At 41.8% G+C, this 21,333-nt stretch overlaps 1 protein-coding gene across 1 annotated transcript; it reads right to left on the reverse strand.

Moving 5' to 3' along the window:
* Positions 1–459: 459 nt before the first annotated feature.
* LOC127367837 (E3 ubiquitin-protein ligase pellino homolog 2) lies at positions 460–13,080 on the reverse strand. The gene is made up of 7 exons (XM_051408004.1): positions 12,718–13,080; positions 7,258–7,387; positions 5,941–6,042; positions 5,267–5,464; positions 4,911–5,096; positions 4,587–4,792; positions 460–4,412 (listed from the first exon to the last, which is right to left on the reverse strand). Exons 1-7 carry the CDS (start codon positions 12,795–12,797, stop codon positions 4,028–4,030), a joined length of 1,287 nt encoding a protein of 428 aa, XP_051263964.1. The 5' UTR covers positions 12,798–13,080; the 3' UTR covers positions 460–4,027.
* Between the last annotated feature and the right edge of the window lie 8,253 nt (positions 13,081–21,333).

Below are 21,333 nucleotides of genomic sequence, written 5' to 3' on the forward strand. Positions count from 1 at the left end.
ATAGGCTTCATAATCTCTGAAAGAAAAAAAAAAAGCCTCTTCCTCATGGTTCAAGTGTGAAATAATTTCTGAACAAACTTCTGAATAACACCCCTCTCAGCAAGTCTTTCAGGAGACGTCCTGAATTCTTTGCAAAGGAACTTCAGTCTTTTAAATTGCTATTTTAAACCAAGCGTTCTGTAATTTTGCAGACATTTGCGGCATCTTATCACATTTGCGTGGTGATGAACATGACTGCCAAAACTGCTCATTAAAACGGTTGATTATTTTAAAGAGGTGATGCAAGGCAGAGCAACCTCATCACAATGTGTGCTGCTGTCAGCGCTGGTAGAGAGCGCCCTCTCCTGGCTGCAGTGCATGTGAAGGGCACCTCTTGACATTTAAAAACATACACTAAACTGCATTTCATCCATTACGTTGTGCTAATCTACAGTATTTCAGAAGAAGGAAATCAAAATCAACTTTTTAACAGGTTTATTGACATGTGTATAGCGATTGTCTGTGCACCAGATGATTACAGAAGAATATGATATAAAATAATACAAAATAGCTGTACATAACACAGATGTATTTAAAGGAATGCATTAGTAACTGTGAGGTTTTACGCTGTATAATACGTGTCGGCTACTCACTCACCTGTCGTAAGATGAGTTCATAAGTTGAGGTTTTGCCATCTGGAATGAAGGTCAACTGATACATATAGTTAAAAAAAAAAAAAAAGTTGGGGAAGAGCTAATAATGTTACTGGTGGTATTAAACAACCTGATGCCCTGCTAAAAAATACTGTATCTGAAATATCCAATGACACTAAACTCTAAAAACGAGGGAAAGGAAATTACATATGGACACCTATAACCCAAAGAGGGCTCGAACAGAAGAATTAAACAAAGAAAGAGGAAGGAAAAATCAGCTAAAATAAATATGTCAGGTCATAAACTAGAAGCCAATGAGGGTGCTGCAACGGTTCTTCCATCCACATGCCAATGGTGTTACATTAATCATTGTATATATTATCTTCAAAAGCAGGATTCACTGGTTTTGGCGTGCTTAGTAAAAGGCAGCTGATCGAGATGTTTCCATAGCCTGTTTGTGCCTGTTTCACTAGACCCCCTTTTTTTGTGTGTATAAGACCCGTGTGTGACTGATCCTAGACCTGTGGTGATCTGCCCTACAGTATGCCATCTATACTCTGGCCAATACATTAGATGATTACCTCTCACATGTCTCGTTAATGTGTTTTACCAGAAGTGAAACTTCTTGACTAAAGTGTCGTCTACCAGCCTTCTTGCCAGCCATGAAATCGCTAATCCTGAGCTACAGTAATTATCAACACTACGTCAATTATCCATCGCACTGTCGGGAGTTTAAATCTTGTATTTAGACTTTTTTTTTTTTTTTTTGTAAAGCAGCCGGCCGACTTTCAATAGAAATGTTCTATGATTAGTCTAAATACAAAATGAAAACAAGTGTTGATGTGTGATCTTGTTTGGTGGAAAATATTAGCATAGTAGTACAAAGTGGGACTCGATAGGATTCATTCACAAACGTCACGCAATCTATCAAGTATGAGGATTTTCTTTTTTTAGGCTCTCTATTCTTTTTTTTTTTTTTCTCTTTTGGAGAGGTCTTCCAAAAAATGAACCAAACATAAACAAATGCAGCGTTGTTAACAGCTGAGGACTCGGAAGACATCTTGGCCTGCGACAAAACGCTCTCAGCATGAGTAACAGGTTGGCAATCAACCGTGCAAAGTTTCTCGAGTAAGTGTACGTGTAGTGTACATACTGTATGTGTACGTTCAGCACATGCAAGCTAGACACAATTTCCATGTGAGCGTGTGTTATCAATTATACGTCTTCCACACTAGTATTGAAATTATCTGACTTTTTCGATCTAGTTCACCAAGCTACACCATAATATTCGGTTACAAAAATAGTATCACAATATAGACCATTCAATATGAGCACCAGGGAAGGCTAAATATAGCCTGAGTATTTGGCTACATTCATTGTCTGGGCAATGTGTTTTGTTACGGTAGCAGTGTGTTAAGTGTGTGTTTGTTGGACACAGTGTTGGCAATGTTTTCTCACTCACAAGCTCTCCTAGATCTACCACACGATAATATTCAGAAACATACAGAACTTGCTTACACTGAGTAACAACAGAGAACTAAAACCAATTTTAAGTTAGAAAAATAGTTATTGGTTTTTTTTTTTAACACTAAACATCTAAAAGAATTCCTCCCGCTTCCCCAAATAAACCCCTCCCCATTTCCTAACAAAATAGTCTTCTTTGAAACAAAAAGGAAAAGGTTATCTTTTGAGGTTACACAAGGTCAAACCTTTTTGACACTCCATCATACTAACATGGACCCTGTTTAGCATAATTCAGTAACCAGAAGTGTGTTCAAAGTAACACGTTAAGTACATTAGTACATTAGTAACACAGTAGCAACACAGTATGTTCTTATGGTGACGTCTGCTGTGTTCTTCTGCAGCCTTAACGTGCTCATTTCTGTCAGCATGTTTCGGCTGCTAATGCATCTGAAAATGAGCATTTACATAAATCGTGAGTCAGGTATATTTCATCGCTGATTCAGTTGCTTATCTTTAAATTCTAGTGCTTTGGTTAAATCACACCTACTTCACATCACTGGTCTAAAACCTCATTTGGAACTCACATAAATCATCGTATTGAACACGCCTCTGGTTGAGCCCTTAACCCGGAAAACCATTTCAGCCATGTTTGAAGGAACTGCTGACGTGACACTTGGCTAAACATAGCACAACATCTAGCTTATCTACGGGAGTGCTATTATTGCTGTAGAGAGTTATGAAGTGGATTTTACCCAGTTTCATCCCTAGCCCTTGTTTATCATCGTCATGTTTATCAGATACAATCTGGCCTTATAACAGGTGAATACTTTTTGTGTGGTACGATCATACAGCCTGTAGTGTTTCCCTCCAGTGCTCCAGAGTTAATCAGAGAGTCTGCAGGTTTTCATTCCAACCTAATATTACACAAGGGGATACATTATGGGGTCTCTCTGCATAGATTTCACACTAAAATGATACATAAAGGCAAAAGATGATGAATATGAACGTCCTGATAGTAACTATGATTAATACATTTCCCTTGATGACTAACTAGGAAATGTTGAATAGAAGCACAAGCCTCTGGTCTCATCTTGTAACGTCCCACATTTACCATAAATAGTTAGTGAAAGGTGATGGTGGGGTTTTGTTTTTGCAGGAGGTGAAGCCAGATGGGTTTTATTTGGCGATGAAAGTGCTACCACAGCTAATAAAGAAAAAAACAATTACTGAGTGGCAGCAGTTCACAACAATTACAGTAACATGTTTTGGAAATAAAGAGGCAGTCAGATATCTGGCCGAGAAGTGCAAGAGGTGGCGTTTCACCGAGTTTAAGGACACACGGACGCTGCAGACGTGTACGACACGGTCAGCTAAGGAAAAAGGCGATTCCTTTCTTATGTGCAAAGAGCTTGTCATTTCATACATGGCTTCTGAAACAGATGGAAAGTGTGATCTGTTTGTTTTGTATGACATAGTATATATTTAGTGGCTTGAAAATAATTGTTTGCAAAAGGTCAAGCAGCATCGTTTAAGATTTTAAGATTTTACTTATGAGGAGCTTCTCTTGTTGAAGGTTGGGACGTCAGGGAAATCAGCTCATGTAGAATTTGGCCGGAATGAAAAACAGCAGAATCCTTCATGATGGAGGACTGGACACGGTGTAGAGTTTAGAGTGAATTAGTTTCACCTATTCTCCAGATCAACATGCATCGAAGGATAAACAAGGGGAAGGATTATTTAGCCTTGAGCTGCATTCAGTACAACATTTTAACAGTGTTTGTTATACACACAGAATGCGTGGCCTGAGTGCAGAACACACACGCTTAACACATCCATTACCTATCCCTACTTAACACTGATTAACATTTGCAACATGAATGAAGCTAAGGCATCTTTCTGTTACTGTGATAGTGGTTGCTGAGGAGTGGTGACTAGTCGATGGGGCCCTGGAAGATGAGCCGCGTCCAGCCGGGGGAGCTGAGGGCAGTGGAGCAGAAGGGGCAGATGGGTCTAAAGGCGTGCGTCCCGTGGGGGAGTGGGGTCTCAGCCCAGTATCTGGCTGTCCTCTCTGAGCAGACGTGGCCGCACGGCACAAAACCGTGAGTGGGAGCTCCAGCATCCACGTACACAGCAGGCTCACAGCCCAGCCACAGGGGCACGTATGGACCCACACTCCTGCACAGGGGACATTCTCGGCGGACCGTGGAACCGTCGCTCTCTCCCGGCTCCTCCACTCCCTCGGATCTCTGTCCCCAGTCGTGGCGTCCGTGGACATGGCCGCAAGTGAGGTAGACCCAGGGCTGACGCTCTTCAAGGCTGAAGTAACACATCAACAGTGTCAGTATTTTTAACTTTGTGTGAACTCCTGGTGCTAATCATTCATAAAGAGCTTGAACATAGAGGAAGCTCCTGGAGATTAAACAAAATGAACATCCTTATATATAAAAAAAAACCAAACTAGTATTTCTAAAAATAGATTGTGGCTCCCACCTGTGGCTGCGTGGCAGACTGGGAAAGGCCAGTGTGCTGAGGCCTACAGGACACTGGGGCCGAGACGCATTGAGCTCCTGGCGAAGTGCTTCCAGGTGACGCAGGGTGGGAGCACGCATCAGCCCCTCACCTGTACGCCACAGCAGGGTGGCACCACACAGGTCAACCAGGGAACCATCACGTAGCGCACTGCTCTCACCCTCTGCCTGCAGAGGTTGATACACAGACAGACACACGCTCACAATGAAACCAAAGATAAACCTCACAACCTTGATGGGGCAAAAAAGCAATGTGGACAGGGTAACCAAACTGCCAGTGGCTCACCAGTTTGCCCCGGCTGGGCCCAGAGCGCGTCTCTCGCAGGGCATAGACATCTCCACAGACTGAGATCTCCCTCCACAGACCCTGCTTGGGGTCCTCTGGGAACCCCTCCGGGTGCATCACTAGCACCCCATTGGTGGTCAGGCCGTCCATGTGCCCATCAGGGTTTTTCCATTTGGTTGCTTTCTCCTTTGGTGGCACACATACGCAGACAAAGGCATATAAATCATTCCTGATCAAATTAAGATGATCTATAATAGGGAACATTCGTGAGATGTAAGTATTTGAAATAACTTTAACACGGATTCCAAAAATATAGTTTTTATTAGAAACCTCTGTTGGATCATCAGTGTACTTACCCCTAAGAAGATATTTTTGGAGGAATCAAAGCCAGCGGCGTAGATGCGTGCAGTGTATGGTGGGTTGCGTTCACACACCACTCTGCAGGCAAAACGTGAGATGGTGCTGGGAGCAATGGAGGGGTCCTCCCCCTCCTTTCCCCCTCCGGAGGTGTCTGTCACCACAAAGTCAATGGGACTTTCTGTGGAGCGTCCAATCTGCAGCACAGCACAGTGTTATTGATTGATTGGTATTGATACGTTGTATATAACAATACAATTATTAATAGTTTTAGATTCACACTAGCTTCATGTAGGTGTTTGGATTTTCTACAACATAAACAAATTTTGTTTCCCACAGGTAGTAGCTTTTATCGACGTGGGTGATTTTGGTGGATACGTCATCATTTGTTAGAAACTAAATAAATCTGTGATACTATTATAAGAGCAGACCTTTGTGTATAAAAATAGACTTTCTTGGAGATTTTATACTCCATACTCCTCATCCAGTTCTGAACCAAAATAATCTACCTACTGCAGACATTGCTTTGATGACATTACGTAAGAGCATATTTTGGAAGAAACTTTCTCATGATGACAAATTAGGATTATTTTTGTTGTTAAAGGAGCCTTAAGGGGGATGTATGAAACAGCTGACCCTCTGTTGATCTCTCTTGATTTCCTTGGCGTGTTACCTGGAACATGTCTGTGTTGTTGTCATGGCAGTACTCCACCACCACTGTCTGGTTGCGGGACAGAGTGAAAGAGATGCTGTGCTGCCCCCTGCTGTGGACCGCCTGCAACAACAACAACAGCAACAAGAAGAGTTGATGCACTCATCTGGAAAAGTCTTTCATCTTCTTGACAGCTCATACATGGAATTTAATTATATTGTTACTTAAAAGTCCATAAGACATACCGACATTGAATAATTGTATAATAAAAGTTTAATGTTTAATGTAGCATTTGAAATCAGCAACTGAAACAATGACCTGAGTGTAATTTAAAAATGTAATTTATCTTCATTTATCTTCACTGCCATGTGTCATTCATCAGACGATTAGGGGTGGGTAAAAGTATCGATTCATCAATGCATTGCAATATATTTTAATATAATATATAATTCAATATCAATTCATTAAATCCTCTGAATCGATTCAAGCCCCTGGCCAGTGGGGGCACGGTGAGCAACACCTTTGTGTGATTTGCATTGTACGGACGGAAGCCGCACTCAACCACACAACAACAACATGGCAACCGAAGCAGGTAGCAGCAGTGTTAAACCAGCACCTTCAACTTTAAAAGCAGTGTAAACCCGGAACACAGGAAATAGACAAAAGTAATGTAGTGTGTAAGCGCAACCACTTAAGCCGACACCGTGAAGATGCTCTGCAGCAACCCGCGGCTAAACCTTTGGATTCAAAACAGAAGCAACCTGACAGATCTTTCCTTTTAAGTAATTTACCCCTGGGATTATTAAAGTATTTCTGATTCTGATTCTTTGCAAACTGCCACCAAACTCTGCCCACGCACAGAAGATAACGGAGTCTGTGGCCTTCTTCATAAGGACCTACAACCGTACAGTGTCATAGAAAACGGGGGTTTTAAGAAGACGGTGTACACACTCAAACCACGATACGCCATACCAACACGCAGACACATGACGGAAGTCGCCGTCCCGAAGCTTTTCAAATTATCAACAGGTACTCTAATTAATTATTTGTGTAATTCTACTTATTACTGAATCGATATCGAAGCATTTAAATCAATATCGAATCGAATCCACACACACACACACACACACACACACACACACACACACACACAAAAAAGATAGACAGCTTTCATGCGAAAGCCATCATGCTTAGTCATCCTTCCTCTGGCTCATTTATAAAAGACAACAGGGAGTCACAGGAAGGAAGCTAACGTTCCACACTGATAAAACATACAGTACAAAAACATACACACCCGCACACGCACACTCACACACACTCTCACACACACACACGTACCTTGCTGTCCTGTGGTGTGTTGAGGATGTGCACAGCGCTGGGTTTGACACCGTTGGCCTTGGCCCTTCGGTACAGAGCGAAGCGGCTCTTTCTGCGCCCACGGTCTCCGCTTGGAAGAGATCCATTGTACCTGGAGAAAAGCAAACAAAAACAAGTACAGGATGAAAATACAGTCGTGGACACATGCACGTAACACTCAGACTGACCTAGGATAGGAGAAAACTCAGACTCAGAGACTATAGACATGTAGACAAGTTCATTGAGCTTTTTAAGAAAGCCTAATGGTGGGGAAAACACTTATCTCACTGTTTGCATACTGTCTATATGATCTGTCATCACTTGCGGAAAAACTAAAGCTATAAATAAAATGCCACTGGTGCTGCCAAGATGCCTGAAGACATAACTGCAATTAGAGTGTGAGCTCAAATGATTTTGTGCATCTTTACGGCTACATTAACGCAGATTCTTTTAAAATGAATTAGAGCAGCACAGCCTGGGCCACTCGTGATTCATATTAAACTGCTGAACCTCAATGAAAAGGACAACTACCACTTGATCTCGCTCACTCAGCTTGTACTTGAGGCTCATACGTGCTGGCTCTTCATCTAAACTCCTTTTACAGCATTTTCAACAGGACAGAATCATTTTCGTGACGCCATCACATAACACCATTAAGCACATAGCCTTGAGTGCTCTAGTTGGGGGAACATTACTTTGAAGGTTTGTGTTCATTAATAGAAACAGACGTGAAATTCAGCTTCTCCTGATGAGAACAGTAAATAATGTATTCTAGACCTCGAGTGTTTTATAATTCAATATCAGGCTTTTTGAAAAGATGATCTCAGTTTTCATGTTTTAAGGAAAATTATGTTAAAAGCATTTTGGTGCTGACTAAGATACTGACTTTGTCCTCATTTAGTTTGAAGCTGGGGTGAACATCAGTTGGGTTCATGCAGAAGGTAGTATGGTGGTTTTAAGCTTTTAACTAATCAGCAGGGCATGGTCCATATTAAAAACTGTTCAGAGGACACCCAGCGGGCAGAAAGACTTTGTGAGGGACAATAACTGTCTTTGCTGGCCTTCAGACAATATCAGATCAGAGGGCATCTGGTCTGGCTCTGCTCTGATCTGTCTCACAGTGGCTTTGCAGCATGGGATGAAGAAACCACTGCCGGCTTCAGGGTTTGTACAATAAAGCTGGAAACTATGACTGATTCATCAGGCAGTCTCTCATAAGAAACTAATCAATGGCAATTTTGAAAAATCATTAATTACTTCATAAAATAAAGACGCCAGTAATCTGCTGGTCAGTTTTTCAAGTGCAGGAATGTCCATACATTTCTTTCTTTTATATCATCACACACTGAATGTGTGTTTTGCTGATGGTCAGACTACGTCAACACGTAAGACATCACTCTGGGCTCTGGTGAGGTTTTTTTTGAGACATTGCCTTTAAAAGGGGAAAAAAAACAAATATATATATATAAATATTAGTTTCAGCTTCTTAAATGAACATATCTGCTGGTTTTCTTTGTCTTCTGTGATAGCATACTGAATATTCTTGGGTTTTGAGACAAAACAAGACATTTGAATATGTAAACTCACTATTTTCTGACATTAAAAGTCCAGTGTGTAACATTTAGGAGGATCTATTTCCATGAATGGAATATATTATTAATAGGTTTTCATTAGTGTATAATCACATGTATGTACACAGTTTTTATCTACAGACACCGCGGGTCCACCATGTTGAACTGCCATGTTTCTACAGTAGCCCAGAACGGACAAACCAAACACTGGCTGTAAATAGGGCCTTTCATGGTTTATAGTCAGTTTTGCAGCCACTGTAGTTTGTCCTACTCATTTCACAGCCCGTTCTCATTCCCAGGTCATCAAATACAGACGCGAGTGGTGTTCAGTTAGTTGCAATGTGTGTGCAAATAATGATCGGCAGAATTAGTTTGAAGACATTCTGAACACTCCTACATTTCACTATCATCAAATATTTTAAAAACTGTGGTTTTAATAAAACACAATTTGTTTTGAGTGTAAAATCACACACTGTTATTAGAGGAGAGAGATGCCTGATGCCTGAAATTCTGGGCCGATACGGATGTTTAAAATAACAATTTGGCCAATATCTGATGCCAATACCCTTTTTTGCGAGGGAAACAAAGAAAAATAGAAAGATTAGCATCTGTGCCTTGTTGCATCTCAGTCAATTTCTCCTCTCATCCAAGATGTGAGACACAGCCGCTCCCTTTCTGTGCTGCTGCATGGTGCACATATGTATTTGGGAGCTAACCTCTATACGAGGTAAGAAAAAGCTGTGGCCATTGCAAACATACAGCAAATTCACAAACAGAAGTTAACATTTGTTCACAAATCTGTTTTTTTTTCTTACATCTGTTCTGAATAGTAGCTATTCAAAGTCTGAGTTGAAGCTCAACATGCCAATTGTTATCTATTGTTAGTTTGGAAGTAACCTAAAAACTTGAAAAAAATAAAAACAGGTTGCAGGGAATTCAGATAAAATCCCAGACATTCATGAAAGTGTCTGTTTGTTGTAGCAGAAGTAATTTGGAAATTGCAGTGGGTTGCAAAACTTTTGCCTATATTTACCTTTCTTATATCTTGATATACGTTTTTATAATTAAAGTTCATTTTGTTTTTACTAAATCGGTTTTGATGGTTACATTTGTGTGTGTGTATGTAAGAGATGTTTGTTGACATTATGTATTTTTAATTAGCTATATTTCCATAAATCTCTTGGCCAAAATTCAATTTCTATGAGTAACAACCCTAAGGCCAGATCAGGGCAGACATGCAGCAGAATGATTTATCGGGTGTATTGTCGGGGGAAAAACTTCAAACAGGCCACATTTACTTGTTAGAAGATAACTCAGTGCCACCTGCTTTCTCCATGGCCCTGTATGTCAGTTCAAACTGGACCCTGGCTGACAGGAAAAGGGGACTGGGTCAGGAAAAGAAGACACATGAGGACAGGCTTCTGAGGGGTCTGGTGGAAAGGCAGAAGATGTGAAATTGGATGAAGGATAAGAGGGCACAGGAGAGAAAATCAGCTTATGGATAGAGAAAAGGTAGCCAGTGCCTTGAAAGAAACAGAGACAGAAAAGAAGTCAGAAGTCGTCATGAGTTTTCAAAACAGAAAGCTAAATGAATGAAATGAAGTAATGCACAGACTGCAGGGGGACACTAGGGAGAGAGAAGGCTGGGCAGAGGGTCGAGGGTAAAGGCTAGTGGAAGAGCACCCCCACAAAGTACGATTCGCTGGGCAGTTCTGGCCTGCATCACGCATGTGCGTACATCATAAAGCACAATATGAAATATTCACTCCTTCTGCCCCTCGACACGGGGTTTATTTTGGGGGCAAGTCACCAAGGAGGCCTGCCTCTGTGAAAGTCAGCACTCAGCAAAACACTGGCAGGCTGGCAGAGAACGGACTGGGTGAGAGACAGAGGAATGCGACAGAGACAGAGTTAAGAGGGGTTACGGGTGAGATAGAAAAAGGTGTGGGAGAGATAAATACAGAGAACAAGAGGGTGTTTGCATAGTGAAGGGACTTGGTCCTGAGTGAGTTGAGCTCTGCTGGGCTGCTGGACAGGGGCAGCGCTGTACAGTACGTGGTGTCCGGGCTAACCGAGGCAATGAGCGATGGCAGGCAGCCACTGCAAAGATCACATGGCCTGCAGTGAAGCAGGCATCGACTACACAGGGCATGTGATCATCAAGGCTGACAGATGCAAAGTTAAACCACACTTGCACAAAACAAGCCAGGAGAATGTTACATCTGACAGGAAGCAGTAGAAAGAACATCCTGTTCCAACATCGGGTATCTGCTGTCAAAGTTAGTTGCTGCATGTTTGGGGACGGATGAGCTGGTCATGGGCCCGAATCCTAATAAATCCCACTGATCTGGATATGGGATCATGTATAGAATTGTTAATATTGACATTAACAGCGTATCATCTACCACTGTAATCAGATTGCGACATTTCTAACATACCGTAAATCGTGTTACATAACAAAATAAAAAGCAATAATGGAGGACGCTCTTTCAGTTATAGCAAGATCCACTTTTTACATATCGCTCAACCCTTATTGAAAATCACAGAGATGATACCCATAATAGCCTGCAAGCCTCTGGCCACGACTCTGGCAGAACAAGATCAAACCACACTTCAATCTCTACAGTTTTAAAGTGAGCTAATACAAATGCATTTTCAACCCTCGATGAGGCACATTATGCGTAATGGTGCACACCGCAGAGCACACTCGTGTTTAAGTTGCATGGCCAAAACCTCAGAACAGGCATTAAATGGTCACTTCCTTATTCTGATCCGAGGATGTAAAGGGCCGCTCTGTTTAGACAGTCAGATGACGAGGAGAGCGACTAATCAGTATTCTGATGCGGGCGGGCTTCAGCCACCTCACTCCATGTTCAGCCAGAGGGGAAGAGATAGGCCATTAGGTCAGTTATCTTTGGCATACACAGGAAGCTCTGCAGGGCAAGAGGGAGGCCTGTGTAAGCCTGGATATGACTGTATATATATGTGTGTATATGTGTGTGTGCGTGTGTGTGTGTGTGTGTGTGTGTGCGCTGTGGCATTTCTGGTCCCTGCAGACCCTGCACAGTGTGGTGGAGCTGCAGGGGTGGAAATGCTGTGGAAGCTGGTGGCTGTCATCAGCACATCCTGCCTGCTGTGTGCTGGTGATGTAGAAGGGCTTTTCTCCTCCTCCTCCTCATCCTCACCCTCCTCCTCCTCCTCACCCTCCTCCTCCTCCTCTCCCTTGGCATGGATGGTCATCTGGCTGCGACGTTTATTAATTAGTCATAAAAGAGGGCTGTTTTATGACTAAATAACATGAGCAAGGTGCATGCATTTTTCAGACAATGATATCAGCCCCAGTCCTACTTTTAGCAATCTCAGATCCAGCATAGTATGACATCATTGGGATTTTCAGCCTGAGCCATCCAGCGCTGCTTACCCCCACTACAACCATTGATGAAAAAGCGGCTAACATCCGTAGTAGCCTTATGTGCAATGGCCATAGCAGATTTTGAACCTTTTTTTTTTTTTTTTTTTTTTTTTACACTCAAACGCAGCATACATGATGAGGAAACAGCACGGCGGCACAGTTTGAGAGAATACGCGTTCATTTGGAACATAAAGTTAGTTTGTAACATTACTACACAGCCACAGACTGGTGGTGTACCACGGCAACGTACAATACGGAATGAGCTTAAAAAATGTGTTACTATCGTGGGTTTACTGCCCTAAAACCGACGATGAAGAGGGTATCTTTGATAAGAGCAGTGGATTAAAGCTCAACTCACACGTCATCTGTTGGTTTATTGTGCTCGTGGTGCCGCTACATGTTTAACCGTCCTACACAATGTTACTATCGCTTATTAACTACGGCTTTCAAGAGACTTACCCCAAAATGACCAATTCGCCGTATTTTACCGGGTCTTTAACGGGCACATCATCATCTCCGTCTTTTTTCGGTGAATTCATCAGACTGGACTGCTCCAGAAGAAAAAAAAACCGCGTCCAATGGCAATAGTGGTGGGATAAAACAATGCTAACACACTCGAAACTGTAGGGAAGTGATTTAGGTTGTAGTCTATCAAAGTTTGGGCACAGTTGGGCAAAGTTTTTCCGGACTTCTTGTTGTTTCTTTTATTGTTTTAATCCCGTGAAGGCGCATCTTTCCGTGGCTTTAATGCCAGTGTGTAGCTAGTTAGTATCGCAACATATCTGTTCAGTAGCATAGGATACAACAACGGCTAACGGCAGGGAGTGGGGCATACCATATTTTGCAGGGGTGGTCGTTCAAAACGTATCTCGCAGTAGTTGACAAAATTGCCTCTAAAGTGAAGAATTCATGCTTGACGGGTTAATAAGGAAGAATAATACTGTACTAGCCATTAGGGGTGAAACAAACATGCTTATAGTTCAATATACAAATGCACTTAAACACGAACCCTCCTATGGAACAAGAAATGGATGCATCCTGGATGAGAATCTGGCTCCCACATAGAATAAAATGAGGCATTTAGAAATCCAGAGGAAGTGCCCACGTCCCCTGGCATGTAGAGGCGTGCTGGCACATTTAATGTAAAATAATGGGATATTTGATGCTGGAATGTATGTATGGAAATCATATAGCTCTGAGCTCGTGGGTCGTTATGGAGTCTGACGTAATGAGATGCTTCGGGGGTGTGGTGTAGCTAGGATGTGGGTCACCATTGCGCCCCAGACTAGACACCTTCTTTTCTTCTTGTCTGCATCTCATGTGGGAGTTGGGAGACAGATATAGGCCGAGTGGAGCCTACACTTCCAGACTCTCTTTCTGTCTCTCTCTATCTTTCTCTCTCTTTCTCTCTCTATCTCTCTCACACACACTCACACACAAAGAGTAGTTGTGTCTATGTAGACTTACTTACTCATAATACTGCGACCACAAGAGGGCAGTGCACTTCAGTTGCAAAGTACAACTTTATGAAGTTAGTTAAATAGCTATGTACGCACAATTTGTACGTCTAAACCTCAGTTTTACCTGCATATTGGTGAATGAACATGAACACGAACACCCACTGTGTTGTGTTGTTTAGATTTATATGAATGTTTACAGTAATATGAATGAATGAAACAGACCTAGAGTTGGGTCAGATACAGCTGCCTTGTCACATACTTGGCACCTTTCCTGCAACAACCTGCTCGTTGTTCATTGTTATTTGATGAGACAGAAAGCAAAGCCTTTGCTGCAGGCTTTTTGGACAGAATGCAGAGCTGGGGTGTCAGTAACAGAATCTCCACAGCGGCATGGCGGCCTTCATCTGCAACAGAAGCCTACTTCGTGTTCTGGAGGGGTGGTGTGACATGTAGTGGCTTGCATGCAGGGCCAGGCACAGAGACGCCGTGCAGTATCCTGCATGAATGCAGTATCCTGCATGAATGCAGTGTGTGGTGATCGTTATTGGACATGTTGGTGTCATTGAAACATTTGTCTGTGCAAATTTACAGATGTTACCTGAGTGATATGATATCAAATTCAAAATGCAAATGGTCATGCCCTCCCTCATACTTTAGCTGAAGTTCTGCAAGTACAGAAAGACAATTGATGGTATGTGAAGGAGTGATGATTCATGAATAAGCTTCAGCATAAACCTAACTAAATGACCACACCCTTAATAATCAGTAACTATGAATAATCAGCCAAGTGGAGGGCTGATTCACCTCATCGGGGTATACAGTACACAAGTTTCACTTTGTGTATTCAAAGTTAAACCTCCAACATACTTTTCTTCTGAGATACAATGTAGGAACTGGATGGACCAGATGTGTGTGTGTGTGTCTGTGTGTTTGTGTGCATGTGTCAGTGAGTGTGACTTACTTTCCCACTGTAGGATTAAGGTCACACCCTTTTCACTCTCTCTCTCTCTCTCTCTCTCTCTCTCTCTCTCTCTCTCTCTCTCTCTCTCTCAATCTCTATCTTTCTCTATACCTCCCATTTTGTCTGTCTCTTTCTGTTTTCCCTCCATTTCCATTTTCATCCCTGTCCTTGTTTGGCTCAATTTCAGCATTAAACTAGAACATGTGTCCTGCTCCCATCATGCAGGAGGAATCCTCTCTGGTCCCCTTAATTTATGTTGTTTATGGCCATAACAATCAATCAGCAGGACAAGGATCCAGTTTGTGCTGTGGAGACTATTTACTCAGTCCTGTCTAATCAGGAATTTACAATGTAAAGAATTATCTGAATGAATAAAATCCACTCAGGTACTGTATCTGATTCAAAATATTTAATGATTATGGTTGTGCATTAATATGCAGAGGAGTCATCAGTTTGCTGAAGGGTACTTCATTACAGAGCTGACTCTTTGTTCATAAACCTTCTTTTCGCTGCCACAAATAGGAAATACTTCATATAACTGTCTTTCCATGATGTCATCAGTTCTGTCATCCTCTTGTAGTTAAAGCAACACAGAGATGTAATTAATAAAATAAATTGGACATGGCAGTTGTGATTGACAGCCACTTTGTTCTATGAAGGCCTCGTCAGCCAGACATATTGTCATGAGTTAAATCACACATGTCTCAGCTGGCTGCTGCTGCTGCTGCTGAGTAGTATTTGTTGTCACAGTTCACAAAATATACAGTAGTACTGATGTACAAATACCGTACAGTAGTTCAACTCAGCGAGCCATCACGTAAAAATGCAAAATCTCCATATATGGCAGCTTGCTTTGACATTTATGTCACTGGCATGGATATGGGAGATCTAACAAGCCAAACTAGAAAGGAATTTGTAGTCCACAGTGTGTAGTTGTGAATAAACCTGTTGCATTACACAAGTAATCTAGAAACCATATTTGGTGAGCAAATCAGAGGTCAGATTGTATGCCTAATTGTGAACATGTGGAATGCATTATCTCTGCTATCATTATGCAGCTTTCGGCAGGCTGCATTTTAAGTCAAGCAAAACATAGCAGAAGAGGTAGCCACTGATCATTTATTAAAGTGCACGCTTATGTAGGATATACACAAATAAGGACCTTTTTGGAGTAACTCTACTCGTGTTCTAAGTAGCAAATATAGACACAAATTCTCAAACTATAAATATATACGTAATAATAACAAAATGAACACATACCGAAAAACCACAAGAGTAAATCACATTATTAAAAACAGATGAGACAAATAGATTAGAAAACCCCTTTTTTAATCGCACACATTCTCTATACACATAATTGTGTGATACTGTTTTTGGATTAGGAGCCTGTTGCATGTCCACCACCAGACATGACCTCACGATGAATGTGACTACTGGATAGTCTCCACAATGTATTCCCAGAATGTCAGTGTATCAGTGACTTAAAGACGCCTCTGGACCGACTTCCTCAATCTGGGTTTAATTGATGCTGATTTAAAAGATGAAAACAGATATTTAAAAGAAGAATGGCGTGTAAGGGATGTGAGTCAAGACAGTCAATTTAAACCACTTAGATGTGCCACAGCCATCTGCTGCTGAGTCTTTGTCAACGTTGCCATAGAGACAAGAGCAAACAAAGAAAAGGTATTCCTGTAATTTAGCAACCCTGTTTCCCCTGTCTGTAGTTGAAGCTTAGATGGACTGGTGAAGCAGAACCTTTCGGATATAATGCATACCAAACAGAGCAACAAGAGTTATTAAATCACTTTAATACAAATCATAATATCATCTCTTATAGTGTAAGCATCACGGCCTGCTTGTTTGCGTGCATGACGGCTTTGCTTGTAACAAAAAGACAGTATCCTACCTGTGATGCACGGGTGCACACATGCCTGCTGGGCGTGTGTCTGTGTGTGTGAGACACCATACTCCCTCTACTTGATGAGGAGGCAGACTCCTACATAGAGCAGGCATGAAACTGCAGATGGCTCAGCATATTCCCATTCACTATGGGCACTGGGACACAACAGGCTCTGCTAGTGATTTTGGCTCCCTACAGGGAAGACTAATTGCATACACAAGCAGGTTTGTTGCAAAACACTGAAAATGAAAGGCATTATATACTGTGGCAATAGACTGTATATACTGTAGATAACAGCCAGACGGTACAGCCTGTTCAGTATAGTTTCAACAGTTTTGAAATATGTGCTGATTTTGCGTCAGTTTGATTGCACATAATGGTGTTTTTAGATTTAGCACACCATTGAGTAAGACACGAAAAGATGACGTGAGATCATGTGAGAAGCAGGAGACGAGGAAGTTATCTTAGGGCCTCATAGAAGCAACTTCTGAGCCAGTCAGAAGTCAGAAATGGACCAAACAAAGCTGCCCCACATGTGACAAGATTAACCTTTGTAGTCAGTTGGTTAGGCAGTACACTTGATCTATTCCAGTACTTCAGTTCAAATGAATTATCAATTATGTTGCATCACAGTATACTAAAAATAACTGAGTAGATGCAATACTTGCAAGGAGAACCATCATTATAACCTAATTTAAAAAGTGCAGTGGAAAACCTCCAAACTCTCATCTTCCAGTTTTATACTCCTCTTCAACCCTTCAGCTCTTATATTGTGTTTTCTTTAGTACGCTTTACAGATTTTTAATCTTCCTTTTATTGTTGTTGCTACAACATAAAGGAGACAAAACCTGAGAATTTGACTATTCTACATGTAACAATAGAGGAATCTTGAATCTCTTGCAACCTGAGGAAACTTGGAAGCTCATGATGTACTTGCTGCACTTGTGTTGACCTCAATGGGACAACTGCAGCTCAGTTTAAACACTGACCAGTGAGCTGAGACTTCCTTTCACAAATCATTGAGCTCCATGAAGCACCTGCCAACAACCTGCCATACATGTACATGACCCAAGCAGACACACAGAGAAGCTACACACACAGCTGCTGGCATGAGCTGTGCTGAGTCCTTTACACAAAAGCAGATGGCTCCTCAGACGGGTCATTAATAAGAGCCGGTGGGGAGGCTGTGTGTGGCGGGTTATTTTTGGATTTAGTGTTGTGTGTTATTTAGGGATGAAAGTTGTACTGGTGACTCTATTTCTGTGTTTGTGTAAGCGGGAGGTTGCCAACAGGCACCAGAGAGAAAGAGAGCGGCATTTAGAGTAATTGGCTCCCTGTTCAGTCTGACGGTATTCCACAGCAGACCTATTAATAATTACACAATGTGTGAGTGGCAGCCTTTGACCTGGCTTCAACAGGTTTTATCACCGCAGCTTTTTAAGAATGTGTTAAGGCATCGTGAGTCTTGTTAAATGTTTTGTCACCACTCAAGATGGCGTAACAGTAGGGCATTAACTGAAGAAGAAACAGCTATAAATGATGTTGATTGCACCTTTCTTGGTCAAACTTATATTTAAAGAACCGTGCACTGCTATGGCTGAGTTACACAGCAGAAAGCCAGTCCAGGTAATTACAGTGCTGTTTAATAGACACATAATTTACCACAGAATAACAATACTTTAACTCTGTTCTAACTGTTTTATCTAAGACGCAGTCTGTTGTATTTACAACTACTACCCTGTTAATCGTTTTTTATCTGAATGTGTCCATCTGTCGCTGTGGTGTGCCATGTGTCACACAGGAAGGTTGCAGCATATGTCACTTCCTGTCACAAACGAAAACACAATTCAACATTTACAGTCTGATTAGGTCTTTATCTCTAGAGGAAACATCTTTCTGTTATTATAAAATCACGTGCTTCCTATTATTTGTCTCAGATAGCTTTTATCTGTTGAAGCAACTACAGTAAAAGTAATCATTTTCAATAAAAGACTCTTTTCTAGTGTGCACTTCGTGTTCATTTATGTAACATGAAAGATTGGAGACATTTTGGCCCACAAAAGCCATCATGGCTGTACAAAACCACACCAATGATATATAGATTAAATACACTGTGAAGCAAAGGGAAAATCTGTGTACCTGGCCTAAGGGTATTTCTTTTCCTAGTTTTATGCAAGTCTTCTCCACCTGCTCTTATTTTACATTTTTCAAGACAGTGATAAAGAAGTTTTTTCTAAAGGGTGTGAAAAAGCAATACTTTCAATTCTCAGCCTCCATTAATTACATCTGTGAGTCTGAATTGCTGCTGCTGCACACATCCCTCCCACTCCGCCAAATTCAAACACAGGCCTCGGGCTCCCTATAATTATTAGCACATTGTCCAGGGCGGAGGGAAACGCAATGTGCGACAGATTCTGAGGAGCTTACAACTGCCTGGAAGCTGAATGTCACTCTGCATGCTGCTTTTATGACACTGTTTAAACGGGCCCCATGACAACCGAGACACTGAGACTTTCTGAGCTGTAGCTGCGGCCCATCCAGCTGGTCCTAAAGTCCCTTTGTGTGCCAATGTCGGATGTTGTTGGACAGGAAATGCCTGTGAAGACAACTGCAGACCATATTTCATTCAAGGGACAGTGGTTTTAAAAAAGATGGAAAACAAAAGCAATCTGAGAGTGAATGTCTATCACTGAGGAGCTGAACAAGAGTTGCCTAGATAAAGATTAGGCAGAGGGGTGTGTTTGAGGAGCACAATATTTTTTAGTTCTGTTGCCCATGGCAACTGGAGGATGCACTGCCCTGGGTTAGAAAAGCGTAGAGGTACCTGAAGGCTGACGGTGGGCAGGGTTGTGACAGCTAAATTAATGGCTGTAATGTAAATTGTCCAAACTCACTTGCGGGTGATGGGCAGTGATGTTTGATTATAAAGTAAAGATTTTCAATTAACTACTTGATAGACAGATTTCTTATGAATTTCCAATTTGATAGACACATGTCATGGCTGCAGTCTTTGCATAATTTATATGCTTTTCCCAAAACAGATTCATGTTACTGATAAACACAAAGCTACTAAAGAATTCATATTAAACACACATTAACATGGTTTATATCATTTGTTAAATTCTTACAAAAACTACAGTGCAACAATTACAATTCAGCATTTATACAGGGGGTTATGTACCGAATTCTTTCTTGGTTGGAAGCTGTTGCCAGGCAGCCAACGGACACCCCAGGAAGTTACAGCTCCCTGCCAAAAAACAGTCCAATACATAAACCCCCCCCACCCCCAAATAAAACAACAAATTGTAGTTTTAACACGTTTTTTGTGTGAATTACGTGTCAACTGGTGAGCTTTAGAGGTGCTGTTAGGCCGATTGTGGACACAGCCAAGCTAGCTGTTCCCCTGTTTCCAGTCTTTGTGCTATGCTAAGCTAAGCTAAGCTAAGCTTATAAACTTATAAATGAGCTAAGCTTCAATCAATTCCTTTCATCTTAAATAATAAAACAGTAAACATAAAGGAAGTATACCAATGCAACATCATAAGTGTAAAAGAAGAACTGTTAACATACAGCTATGCCTCACTGTAGGTGATCCATGCACTGCAATTATGTTTTCTATTGTCAAAACTTCTGCATATGTTTGCTTTCCATTCCACAGATTCTGTACATATCTACACCAGCCAGCCCAACTAACATTTAAAACACATATACACATTTGGATAAAAAAAAATGCTTGAGGGTGAAACTGTCTGAGTGCTCCACTTGGCCTCTGACTCTTTAAGTAAAGTAAGCATACCATCTCTAAACTCCCCAGCTCTATGGAAACAAGTGTGGGTAGAGACAGACGGAGACTGCCTGAGGTGTGACAAAAGCAACGATGAAAAGTGTGTCTATTCAACTCTAGATCTCACTGTATGAGTGTTAGTGTTTGTGTGTCTTTCACTCGAATAAACGCTGTACAGGCACGGATTGTAGACAAGCAGACTAAAGATTTACAGTGGCATGACAAACATCATAAACAGCTGGTTGAGCACCGGGCAAACCGGGGAGAGACTGTTTTCTAGAAAGCAATGTCAGAGGCTTTTAAAATATGAGTTCATGAGTGAAAGACTCTTTCATGATGAAATGCACATTGTCTGTATGTTTCCTGGTTTGCTGAATGAAGAACTGCAGCGAGATTAAAATCAAAGAGGAACGCCTGCCCTGAGTAAACAAATGACAGGGGAACTGCCAATGAGCTCGATTTGAAAGTATTGTTTGAAACCACCCCCTTGAAAAAGGCGTACAATAGTCCAGTCCACCCCCACCCAGCGACATACAATGGCTAAACCTGAACGCGAAAGAAAACGAAGCAGGTCTGCTCAGGCTTTCATTCAAATCCAACACTTCCGCAGCAGCTTTTACTGGGTGGCTGGCCACAGGAAACACATTTCTAGTGAATCACATCTAAAGTCCTGATGTGACTGTTGATGCCTGTATGAATGAGATTGCAGGGTGAATTGTGTTTGTATCACCACAACTTCAGGATGGTATGAGTGTCTGCAACTTCTGAGGCAGGTTTTTCTTGACAAAAACACAATTGAATTGAAAAAGAGGGACAATGTGAACTCCTTAGTCATGCCTTCAAACTGAGGGCCACAGGTGAGCCTGACAGCATTTGACACCGGCCAGTGTGTGCAGTGCATCTGCTGCTGAGCGCAGTGACAGCTGTACAAAAGGCCTCTGACATGTGCAGCGTGATTCACAGATTCAGC

The sequence above is a fragment of the Dicentrarchus labrax genome, unplaced genomic scaffold (assembly GCF_905237075.1).
Source record: "Dicentrarchus labrax unplaced genomic scaffold, dlabrax2021, whole genome shotgun sequence".
In the NCBI taxonomy this organism is placed as follows: domain Eukaryota; kingdom Metazoa; phylum Chordata; class Actinopteri; family Moronidae; genus Dicentrarchus; species Dicentrarchus labrax.